Source organism: Haemaphysalis longicornis, unplaced genomic scaffold (assembly GCF_048455015.1).
Source record: "Haemaphysalis longicornis isolate Haplotype H1 unplaced genomic scaffold, Haemaphysalis longicornis Haplotype H1 scaffold_6, whole genome shotgun sequence".
Lineage (NCBI taxonomy): Eukaryota > Metazoa > Arthropoda > Arachnida > Ixodida > Ixodidae > Haemaphysalis > Haemaphysalis longicornis.
Window position 1 is genome coordinate 155762447 of NW_027526407.1, and position 12782 is coordinate 155775228.

Consider the following 12782-nt stretch of genomic DNA (forward strand, 5'->3'; position numbering starts at 1 on the left):
TGGGGACATTCACGTAACCCCTGAATGCGCACTGCCTCCGCTCTTTAGCGAACACCTGTACAAGTTAAGAAGGAATGGTGTACAAACAGGGTTGTTCGTTCTCGGGTAGACCCCAAGCTTACCTAATCCTGAACCCGAACGAGGTTCAGGAGAATCGGATTAAACGCTATTTCTCTTCGAATGGACCTTTTCAATGTAGCGGTCTGCACAATCGTGCGCTGACAGGTCCGCCGTTCGTAACCAGTACTTGCAGGAAGCAACCCCGACAAGCACAGCTTTTGAACTAATCAAAAAAGAACTGGCATAAATCTGCCGCTCGCTATACTGCAGGCTGGCAAATGCGGCTGCGATATTGTTGTGCCGAGCTAATGGAAGTTGTGATATCAAGAGAACTCTCTCCCGGCTGACATACGTTCAACGATAGGAGAGGTCTTGAATGGAGACCGACATGTGGCGCATGCAGATGATAGTGTATTGAATTGTTTTATTTCCATAAAGTATACATAATTTGATGGGGGATTTGTAGAGCAAAAAGGCGCGCCAGGCAGCTTGACAAGCCCTAAAATCTATTGACAGAGGCAGCTGCAGCAGGGGTCGAGAGAGAGAGAAAAGAAAAAGAAAGACCCCTTTTCGATAAAAAAGGAAAAGAAGAAATGACAGAGAAAGAGAAAGGGACTCCCTCCCTTAAAGAAAAAACAACAGCAACAACAACTACAATAACAACTACAAAAAAAAGGAGAAATTGGCGCTAGAGCGAGAGAGAGAGAGATAACTTTTAGAAGAAAAGGATGACCACTGGCCAGGATGGACGAAAGGATTTGAGGGGGGGGGGTAAAAAAAATAAAGAAACGCTGGTCGTTCAGTTCCTGATTATCGCAATAGGCATCGCAATAGAGTCCAGAGTTTGTGCAGGTTTGCGTGTTCGTTCGGGGGAGGACCCACACAGACAATGCGTGCTAGACCACTTTTATTTCAATTAACTGTCATTTCAGATAATAGTTGTGCATCAGTTTGTTGTGGATCGGGATGTGGTTGGTTCACTAGAGATGCATAATTCAATACATGGGTAATTCAATTCAATGTCACAAGTACCATGGCTCGAGCAGGACAGTGTTCAAGTTAGTGACAATTGTAGAACGCTATATCTTGGGGCAAAACAGAACCAAGGCGACAAACACTATTAGAAGAACAAGAAAAGTACAGCTTACAGGCATCACGCATCACTGATACGGGAGGCGCATTACTAGAGAATCGAAAGAGAAATGTGGATTTCGCGTGGTGGGCGAACAAGATATGAAATGACATGAGCATCAAAGAAGAAAAAGGGTTCTTGCACTAACGAAACGCATTGAAAACTTCAGGCAAGTATGAAAAAAAGGAAGAAGTGTTGGCGGTTCCTAAGGGGTGTCGCTACAGAAAGTACGCACCTAAATGTGTAAAAGGTCGATGACCAGCGTTTTGTGAATGCAAAATGTTTAATTTCTTGGTGGTAATGAATCCTCTTCATGGTCATCATTACTGATTCATTTCAAACAAGCGCCAAATTTCGGAGAGTATTTGCTGAAAACCCTAATGTTCTCCGAATACTAGCTTTAAAAAAAAAAAACACCATGTTTTAACGCGTTAAAAGTGAGAAGAAGATCGTGATACCTACTTATAAAATAGAGTGTACTATTTAGCCTCCACCTCTCAAGGCCGCTCATATTGCGCGGGCGGCAGCGGCCCACCCTCCTCCGGCACTGCTGCTTCCTTTTCCCGGATCACGCTTCGCGCTCCGATTTCAAAGACGATAGTCTTTCTTGGGCTGCTTAAACCCAGAAATTTTCGTCTGTCTGTATGTCTGTCTGTGACTCCATTCAGCCACCCGGCCAAAGTGGAACTGTATATACTCACAGCCAAATCTACACGTCTAAGTTCGGTTTATATGTTCATATTTGTCAACATTGTTGAACAAGAACAAGACATTGCGCAAATATAAGACAGATAATCAATACATAAGTGACATTTGCAGTGGTCCTTTATTATAAAAATTTATGGATGCTTAGTTTTTGTGAAATAAATACTACATCCAGTGCAGAAAAAAATTCGCACTGCCGCCTGCTGTCGCCCGCGCCACTATAGCTTCTGGTGGCATTTTAAGAAATAAAGCGGCAACAGTTACGAAAGGCTCCACTAGATAGGTTCCCCGTTCCACTTGGAACGTAAAGTAGGACGCTTCGATTCTCGCGCATCTCCGCCGTACGGCAGCGCTGGCATCGAGGAACCCGGCCTGGAGCAGTGGAACGCGGTAAATTTAAATTGACTTGAACAAACCTTTGGCGTGTTTACGTTGGGATGAGCGCGGCGCAAGAGGAACAATATGAGAGGAGAGCAGGAAAGCGTAGGGAGGCATTTACTTGGAAAATGTCGATAAAGACTATCGTCTTTTGTTGACATTTGCAACGAAAGGAGCAGATACGCGGTCATTTTTTTTTTTTTGCGTGTAGATTTGTGCACCTTACAATGAAGTTTTGCCCCTCACGCGTTTCATGAAACGTAGAGGTCTAAGGCGTTCGTTTTAGTACCGCATTCTCAGCTCTTCGAGCTCGTATTCAAGAAGTGACAACTTGATCGTAAGGTAGTATTCCCTCCCTTTATGTCGAATGCTTTGAAGGTCCGTAGTCTGGACTGTTCCTTTACGGCCTGTCTTCACACTCGCTTGGTTGGGACGTCAAAGAGCATAATTTCGTTGGTTTGCACTGGGTACCAGCGTAGCCTCACCGAACCCTTTGTGGGCTGTCACACACCAGGGGGCTACGTAAACGACAGACACAGGCGAAGCACAACAGTGTTAAGTGGCCAGGTTCGTGAAGCTGTTCACACCTGGCAGAGCAAAGCACTTTGTGGTTAGCCGCCGGTGCAAGCATTCTTGCTCCCCGAAAGAAAACGGGACATAATCAAGGCGTTGGTCAATTGGAAACTTCTCTTACAATCTCTTACGTGCGAAAAGCTTGATGAATCCGTGCCAAAAGGTCATCGAATGGACTGGTGATTTTGACGGGTATAAAAATGTTAATCTAACAATTTCTGCAATTTACACCGTGAATGAGCAAACCATATTGTCAGTTGCGAGAACATACAAGACATGAGAGGTTAGCGCTGGCTGCCGCTGTTTATTTCAGGGCATGTCCGTTGATTTTGTTTGTCCACGAACGAGACGGACTCGCGGTAATTTGTCCTCCTGCGCACCCGTCGTGCGCCGCCTCCGCTACGCTAGTTGGCCGTAGGGTTCCCCTGAATGAACTCGGCGTGCTTGGGCGCGTCCTCCTCGCTTAGGTCAGGCGTGATGACGGGCGCCACGGCGTCCATGTCGGGCTTGTTCAGGTGATTGCACCGCTCGGCGTCCTCCTTCATCTTCACGGCTTCGAGGTTGTGGAAGTTGCGCGCCAGCGCGTAGCGGACGATGCGCTGCAGCTGGTAGCGCGAGAAGCGGGCGGTCTTCTTGGCCAGGTCCTCCATGTCTCCGTCCTTGTACGTCGGGCAGCGCAGCTTGCCCATCTCTTCCTTGATGATGGCCAGGCGGGCCTCCTCGGTCTCCGGGATCGGGATGTTGATGCGGGCATCGAAGGCGCCCTTCATTCCCTCCTCGATGAGCCAGGGCCGGTTGGCGGTGGCAATGATGATCTCGCGGTACTCCTTCTTGGCGGCCACCTCGTCCAGGTACTCCCGCAGCCCGGACTTGACGGCATCGACCACGGGCTTCTTGGCGTCGGGGTAGTCGGCCAAGTAGAGCTGGTCGAGGCACTCCAGCACCAGGACGCCCGTGTTGTGCTTCTTGAAGTTCCTCACCAGCATCTTGGTCATCTTGGCCGCGTCGTGCGTCAGGCCACCGATGACGAAGAGGTCGAGGTCGACGATGAAGATGGACTTTTCGGGATACTTGACGTAGAGAGACTTCATGAGCAGCGACTTGCCCGTGCCGTGCGGTCCGTGGAGCAAGATCGTCGAGGCGGCCTTCGCCTTCGGATCCGTGATGATCTGGGTGAGCACGAGCTTGGCGCCGTCGATGCCCTGGATGTCGCAGACGAAGTTGATCTTTTTGCCCGAGGTCACGGTTCCGGCAGCAGTGCACCACGGCGGAAGCACCTGCGCACACACGACGGCCCGTGTGTCTACAGCCCCGCCACAGCGATCTTGTGCGGCTGTGGCGCTGTCGTAGGGGAGTTTCCCCCTCCACTGCCACTTGCACGAGAAAGAGCACTTCTACGAACCTCCCACAAATAGCAATCGCCACAAAGCTCGTAAATACTTGAATAACCGGAACGCCATATTTAGCTCACTAAAACACATTATAGGTGTTTTCCCACCGTAACGTCGCACTGGGTTCGAATTAATCGTTGTTTGTAAGCAGGGGGAAATTGCTAGCTTGGTACGTTTGGCATGAGCAAGTGTGCGCAAGTATTAGAACAAACGGAAGGTGTCGGCAGAATCAAAAAAGGTGGGTTCAAACGAACAGCCTTACATTATTCTTCAATATCACTGCGTAGTTGGGCACAACACGTCAAGTGCTACTGCTAGCTACGGAACAGAAATTCCAGTCTGAAGTGTGTTCGTGCAATGGGAGAGTGCGGTAGCTCATACACTCAAACGGGGGAGAAGCAGGAGTTCTCTGCGTCTAAGTTCTTTTCGGAGCGGTGCAGAAACTCTGCAGGAAAGCACGCTGTACTAAAAAAAAAAAAACAATGCCGGTTTAGTTTGGGTCCGCGTTCTAGGAAAAAAACATTTTAGTTGCGGTTGCCTCCGTCATGCTGAAGAGAAAAAACCAGTCATGAATGTCTTTGTAGCGCCAATGGGGATGCAGAATCTACGTGAGTAGCCGAACTGTTTCTCCGTGAAGCGGCAAAGCATTTTTTTCGGCACTGTATTGGGTTTGCGTTTAAAAATGTAGCTTCGGGTCCTTTCTCAGTGCCAGTAGAGACAACCGCTTTGGTTTGGTCTGGGGTTCAAGAACAGTTTCAGCCCGAAGACTTGAAGCGCAGCGAATGAGCCCTTGCCCACTAAATGCAGCCCAGCCCAGTTCGTTGTCAAACGCATTTGTCACGAATGAGTAGACGGAAACAACAGCAGGACGGTAAAGAATTGAACGGGTGCAAATACAAACCAAACAAAAGTAGTGAAACCTGTGACCATTGCTTTTTATTTTGTACGTGTTATCTAGATTGACCTTGATTCCAGCGTGCTCTGCTGAAGTTATGTCGCCTGACAGGGGTGTTTGCACGGGGCTATGAAGGCCTTGCAAAGTTTGGTAGCGCTTACACAGACGAGGGTTAAGTGACTGGGCACACACAGGGCGCTAGTGTGGGTCCAGTGGCTTCGTTTTTGTTGCGGAAGCTACACTGCCCGTGTTTGAGTAGTTTCGCGTGGACCTTGAAGTGCCATGTTGCGCAAGCGCGAGGAGCATTGTGTTGGATTGGATTGGATCGAATTGGATTTGATTTGGATTGGATTGGAAATCGAATCCAACTGGAGTACGTGTGTAGAGAATTGGGTTTGCACATTCGCCGGTCTGCGCATTCCAGAGGAGTGACGTCATAGCCGCGGCAGAAGCACTGGCGCCGGCGAGCGCCCAGCTGTGCGCCTCCGTTTCGCAGTCGCCAAGTCTGACGCTGCGCTTGAGCCGATTGATAGCCGTTTCGCGTTGCTCCTGGAGAGCCATGCTGCGCATGCGCGAGGAGCAGTGACTGGACTGGACTGGACTGGACTGGATTGAACTGGACTGGACTGAACTGAACTGGATTGGATTGGATTGAACTGGATTAGATTGGATTGGAAAGGAAATCGTTTTGGCAGCAGTAAGCATGATAATCAGCTAATCCTAGACAACCAGGAAACCCAAGAATAAACAGCTGAACCTTGGCTCGCACTACGTATTTCCTCGCATGACCGAGCTAAGCCACTGCTAATTCTGTCTGTGCAGAGCTAACAAACTTTTGCAATGTCCACCGAACTGGCCCAAAGTAGCACTCTATGAAGGCCGCTCAGCGCCACCGGCCCGACAAGTGCATGTTCCCGCTCACCTGGGACAGCACGGAGGCCTGGTGCAGCTTCTTCAGCTCGGGCAGGCCATCTCCGGCCACCTCGTGTTCGGCATCTCCGGCGAACTCCTTGAGCTTCTGCGCCCGCTCCACGTAGGGCGCGCACGTGTTGCGGATAAGCAGCGCGGCGCTCAGGTACGACTCCATCGCTTTGCGGTAGAGCCGGATGGCGTTGGCGAACTGCTTCTTGCCGTCCTCCACATTGGCCTGGTTTGACAGGTCCACGGCCGCCTTGATGTCGTTGATGAGCGTCACCGGCACAACCATCGCGGCCGCCGACGCTTCTGCAGGCCCGAGAAGAGGAGGCCAAGCTGCAGGAGCTTCCTCGCCAACGCTGATCGAGGCGGGATAATGATGATGGCAGCCAACTTTGTTTTCTTCCCGTGTTATCCAAACGGTACGCGAAATAACCCGCGGACACCTTTTGTGGTCCTCCCCTTCCGGTGGAAATTTTTCGCATCGAAACGCCCGTGAAAAGGCTATTAAAAAAGCTCAAAACAAAACAGGACAGAAACAAGACAAGATAAAAAATTAGCAGTGACTTATCTCGGCTATGCCAGGATATACGTAGCGTAAGCTAAGGTTCAAGTGGTTGTTCTTGTGTTTCCTGCTTGTCTAGGATTAGCTGATTATCATGTGTACTGCTGCTAAAACAATTTCCAATCCAATCCAATCCAATTCAATCCAGTCCAGTCCAGTAGCGGCGGCGGCGGCTCCGACGCGCCAGCTTTGCGCCGTGAGATGTCACTGCTGCTTGCGCATGCACAGCACGCCTCTTCAAGGGCCACGCGAAACTGCTCAACCTCGGCCAGTGTAGCTCACGATAGAAAACGAGAAGTAATAAAAACAGCCACAGACAGGCGCAGGATTCAACCTGATTTTGCAGTGAAGCTGCCTATGAAGATGCTTCAAGGTCCACTTGGATTGATTCAACTGGCGCGCGCACCTTTTTTTTTTTTTTTTCAAACACAACCATTATTTACAAAGATATACATATATACATAATGCACTGGCACGCTCGAGGCGGTGACCAACGCTGGTACGCGTACATACTGTCGCCACAGGAACTCCAACCACCTTTAGGCGGGCCTTCCCTTGAGTCGCAAAGTACGCAAACCAGTGGGACTGCGGCGGCAACAAAGAACAAACAAGCAGGAAAATATGGCATTCGGAAACACTGTAATATCAGATTGCATGAACAGAGATTTGTGGGAAGGTAACATGTTCCCATGTGGGTGAGAACTATGGGCAAGGATATAAAGCGCCTGTTCAGAGGCGCTTGTAGAGCATCTCTACAACGTACTAGTGGGGCAACATCACAGCCGTTGCCAGCGGTGCATCTCTTTTTCTTTGAAGCGCTGCAGTGCTTGGCATCCTTTTTGCAGTGAGTCGCGGAGCTCCGTGTCAGAATCTCATGCCCCCAACACGCACTCTGTCTATTCCGCCGTTGCTGTGAAGTGCCGCCAGGTATACGTTCCTATCAAACGCCACTGCGTCCACTCGAGCCCCCCACAGCGGGTGGAGCCCCAGGACAAGCACGCAGACCCGAAGCACCTTGTTCTCTGTGGGCGCACTCAGGTGCCGGAGGCCTTACCACGACCAGGGTGTCGAACCAGAATTTTTTCGGGTTCGGTTTGGGTTCGGGTTCAAGCCTTTCGGGTTCGGTTCGGGTTCAGCTCCGGCGCACCATTCCGTTCCGGTTCGAACCGGTTCGAACCGGTTCAAACGGGTTCGAACGGGTTCGGATAAAAAAAAGCAAGCGTATTTTTTTCTGTTAATTTTTTTGTGCTCGGTTTTCGTTTCCTTGTCAGGTTTCCTTGTCAAAAACGAAGCCATAATGTAGGTTTTTTTGTGCAAATGTTTTGTTTTGGCCAAAAACAAGCAACCCTGCAACACTTTTTTCAACTTTGTTCGAAATCTTGAATGCTTGCAGAAAGTAGTCAACCAACACATCCAGTACTTAGATCAGGGAGTCGGAAAGTCCCTCAGACAAAAAGTACTGCTCTGTCCCCATCAGATAACTTACAAACTTGCTTGAAATATTTTTCTTTCTTCCCCAGTCTTGGCATTCTTCTACCGCTGGAATGACGTCATTACAGCCATGTAGCGGCTATATGCCGCCTTTCCTTAAGTTGCGACATTAAAATGAAACCACAACAGCGAAGCAGAAACGGAAGGCGTATCTGCTGGGACGAGCAAATCCCTCACTGCTCCTCTGTGCTGGCAATAGCTATCTATAACTTTTGCAGTGCTTCCAGATGCGAAGATAAGAGTGAGAGCTTTGATCTAAAGTGTTGAAGAGTTCCTTTAACTGTAAAATGTACTGCAAAATGTTTTCTATAGTAGGTCCAGGATTACAACATTAACTGAAGCGAAATGAAAAATTCGCTCGGACACATAAGACTGCGTATTTGTATGAATTTGAAATCGCTGCTTTTTATGGCCGCAAGTTTATTTTTATTGATTTAGTTTCTTTCATTTTTATAATTTAATTTAATTTATTCTTGGATCATAACACTGCAGTTTTATACCCCGCAGTTGTTTTCTTGAGGAAGAAAATGACGGACGATTACGACACTCGCTAATGCGAAATTTGAGTGCAGCGCGAATTGTATAGTCTTCTCGGCGATGGCGCATAGATGCTGTGCCTCAGGAAGTGATCGCGTCATCAGCTAATGCACGACGGCGCGCGGCATACTCTGTCGTTATCTCGCAAGGGGTCGCCACTGTGAAGCACGTCTCGCACGGTCACGGAATTACGCCCTCCCCCTTACACTTTCGTCATACTTGCAACCTCCGTTTTCCTGCCAGCTCTATCTTCGGTGGCGTCTTCGTTCTCTCGGTTACAACGAGTGCAACACTGAGGGACTACGCGAAACCACAGGAGCGGGTGCTTAAGGGCTGCGCTCTAACGCATGGCTCTACGTAGCCACTCTGCAGCCATGTGATACACTCCCTTCGCCGACAAGTGACGGGCCGCACATCGTCTCCAAATAATGCGTTCTCGCCACAGTCTTCTGGAAGGCAAACAGGTAGCCTCCTGACCTGTGGGCAGCACACGGGTGCCTCCGACGCCTCCCCCTCGCTGCATCTTCGTCAGAATCTTCTGGTAATGGGCAGCCTCCCTGCAGACTGCCTATTGCCCCGTCCTACTAAGCAGACGACCCGTCCGTCCACAATCGTTTTAATGCGTACCATTCTTTGCCCACAGCAAGGACCATGTAACCCCCTTCATTTCCACAAAAATACCGATTTCGCGGGAGTTCCACCTGTAATCGCTATAATAGCGTAAATGGAGATAACTGGTCGCACAAAATTTCTGAAAAAATAAAAAATAAAAAAAAGTAATCACCGAAAATGGCAAACCGTGTGACACCCTGCATTTCCACAATAATGATGATTTCGGGAAATTTCCACCTGTAATCGTCATATAGGGTAAATGGAGATAATTAGTCGAACAAAATTTATAAATGTAAAAAATAAAAAATGTAAAATAATTGCGGCAACTGGCGAACCGTAGAACACCCTGCATTTCCACAATAAGGCAGATTTCGCGAGTTACAAATGTAATCGTTATAATAGCGCAAATGGAAATAATTGGTCGAACGAAATTTTTAAAAACTATAAAATAAGAAAAATATTAAGCAATTAAGAAAAATGGGAAACCGTAAAACTGCCTGCATTTCCACAATATTGGAGATTTCGCGAATATTCCATTTGTAATTATAACAGCGTCAATTGAGATAATTGATCGGACAGGATTTATAAAGACCAAAAAATTGGCTGTAGAAACTCACACTGAGGACAAGCGGTATAGGAATGCTACGCATTAGTAGATAATTGTTTGAATTGCTGCAGAAATTTTTTAGTACCCTGGAGTATCGCCATGGCACAGTATTTTGCGTCTCCGGCGCCTCCCCTCTCCGCCCGGGCTTCTAGTGGCGGGCCGCCCCTCGTCCCGAAATCACGCATCCTCGCAGGAATCGCCTGCCTGGCAGGCAGCCAGGCAGACAGGTAGTTTACTTGCGAGCGGGAAGTCTTTTTGGCGCGCAGGAGAGCCTGAGCGCCCAACATCTTTTTTGGTTCCACCAAATGTCTAGGCACGCACGCGCGCATGCACCCCCGTTTTCGCACAATGAGCCAAATAATTTTGCATTTAAATAAATTGATTGGTCTGCTACGCTTTTCATGTACCCCTTGTTTCAACGGCGCTTTAGCTTTAACACGAAATCATTAGCACTGCTAGAAGTCGAAAACAGTCCCGCGTCGGCGTCAACCTCCGACTGTCAAGCGTGGCTGGTGGCGTTTAAAGCGATTTCCTTCTGCTCATCTTTCATATGCTAACGTACCAGTTAGAAAGAAAGAACGGCTTTAATGACTCATTGGACGCCGTGTACAGGACGGCATTGGATAGGGAACCACCGGAGATAGGAACTTGCTAAATGGCACTTCAGCGACAGGTGAGAGCGGTTGGGCTCTACGAAAGATAATAGCTGAGTGAAGTCACAAGCAGCAGTAATTATCCCTCGCAGAGAGAGGGAAAATGAACTTTAAATAAATCGAGGAAAAGTTTCAGAGAGGCGTCCTCATTCAAGGGGTAGAGTCGACAGTCGTTTCCATCAAGAGAAACTGATCTTCCAGGCCGGAGCTGGCCAGGCTTTTTCCCAAATCTCTATGGAAACGTGTAGGTTGGGTGGATCTAGGGTGGACTTGTCGCAGCCGCCTACTGTGTGTATGAGGTTCCCAGGCTCCCCACAGAAGCGACGAAATGGAGAGAATTGTGTCCCCTCAAAGAGGTGAAGACTGGTGACGTGTGGGAAGGTGTTAATCCGCAGTGCAGGGAATAATATTTCCTGGTTATTCGCTAGCGATTTGTGCGGGAAGGAATACATTCTACGGGAGAGCCTATAGTGCTAATTAATTTCCTGGTATGTATACAGGATGCATGCGCTCGGGCTCGGCTTCATCAGCGCTGGCTAAGCGGGTCAAATGTCCAGCCACGAGGTTGGTGATCTTGTCTGCCGGCGATGCAAGTATGAGCTGCTGCCCATACAATCCTGGCTGGTCTCGTTGGTGGTCTCTGCTTGTTCATTCGAAGTGTTGTAACATGCAATAGACTGTTGGCAAAGTTGCGCCACGCCTGATAAGAGTTTGTTATTAGACTTTTGGCGGCCCTTTGGTTAAGCGCACGTGCTATCGCCTCTTCCTCAGCTTGGAAGGGGCTGTGTTCGGGGGTTGAGATGCTACACCTGTGGAAGGCTGCAGAACGGTAGCACGAAGAAAGAGAAGGTATCGGAGAATGCTATCGGGTGTCTTTCGCGTCAAACCAGTTGATCGTTCCTTTTTTCTCTTTCAGTTTAGTTGCTTCCTAGTCTTACCTCATATATATACACATTTTGAGAACCTTTTGGTGAATATAAGACATGCATTAGGCAATTAGTTTTTAACTTCATTGCGAGATGTAACTCTTACGCGAGAAATAAGATAAGAGCGTAATACGTACATAAAAAAGGCCTTTTATAGCATTCAGGTGATCGACACATAACTTTCCGGCTATTTTGTGCGTAACTAAATTTCCTGATTGGTCGAGAAAGAGAACGCTGCAAAATTTAAAAATGCAAAGGACCCAAAATATATCATGTTTGGTCCAACCCTCTAATCTGCCTTCCTCTAATCCATATTAATCAACACCGCAGTCCCAATAATTCGCATTAGTTAGTCTACCCACTTATCCGCGTTAATCGACTTAAATCCATGCATCGAAATGCTATCGCATTTACTTTAAAAGTGAAAATGAGAAGGCCCCTATTTTTTTTTTCAATTCTCATGTTCTCCTAGGGCAGTAACCAAAGGACACAACGGCACTGTACAAGAAAAAGTGATGGTGACGTAGAGAACTTTGAGTGTTTGTGTCTCAGTGCTGTTTTTATATAAGTGCCCACTCAAACTAAAATAAGTATAAGATACGGATTTATTGTTGATGGTGTCTCTGAAGGCCTTCACAAACGGACACGGATGCATTCGAATTAACAACATGAAAACTTTACACGATTTTAAACAAACTGCAGATAGAAACCATAAAGAATACCCCATGATATGTTGCCACGAAATATGCGTTCTAACTTAAGTTATTGTATATGCAAAAAGATAATTTGGGGATATGGGCAATACCTAAAGCAAACTAATAGTGTATACGGACTTTACATTAACTTTAGGGTAATAATAAGATGAGAACCTTATGGGCCTTGGGAACTGCAGACTATGCAAAATATTGCGTGGTGGCGTCTGGCGAATGCTAAAAATATCTTCGGATGCAAGGTAGGGTACCGGGATGGAAAACTAGAAATCACAGTTTTGAGGCCCCAGAACCGGTTCGGAACGGTTCCTTCAATTCGTTCCGGTTCGGGTTCAGTTCCAAAATGGCGGAAAAAATACGGTTCCGGTTCAGTTCCGGTTCCGGGCAAAAATTCGGGTTCGGTTCCGGTTTTCGGTTCGGTTCCCGTTCCGGTTCGACACCCTGACCACGACAGGTCCCATCGCTCGGTTACAGCCTGCCACTGTGGGCGTTACAGCGGCTTCCCTTAACATATACCCGCCTCGCTCAACAAAACGGTGCTGTCTCACTTCCTCCGCTTCATGTTTTTACAAGGCCAGAACGTCCAGTTAGCATTCAACCGGCTCCTTAGCCACCATGGTACTCAGACCATA

At 48.1% G+C, this 12782-nt stretch overlaps 1 protein-coding gene across 1 annotated transcript; it reads right to left on the reverse strand.

The window, feature by feature from the left end:
• Nucleotides 1–3252: 3252 nt before the first annotated feature.
• LOC144142008 (vacuolar protein sorting-associated protein 4-like) lies at nt 3253–6341 on the reverse strand. Its single transcript, XM_077673438.1, has 2 exons — nt 6057–6341; nt 3253–4125 (listed from the first exon to the last, which is right to left on the reverse strand). Exons 1-2 carry the CDS (start codon nt 6339–6341, stop codon nt 3253–3255), a joined length of 1158 nt encoding a protein of 385 aa, XP_077529564.1.
• Nucleotides 6342–12782: the final 6441 nt, after the last annotated feature.

Coding starts and splice junctions, on each gene's coding strand:
- LOC144142008 (XM_077673438.1), bottom strand. CDS start 6,341: ATGGTTGTGCCGGTGACGCTCATCAACGACATCAAGGCGGCCGTGGAC. Junction 4,126..6,056: donor AGGCCTCCGTGCTGTCCCAG/GTGAGCGGGAAC, acceptor GTGTGTGCGCAG/GTGCTTCCGCCGTGGTGCAC.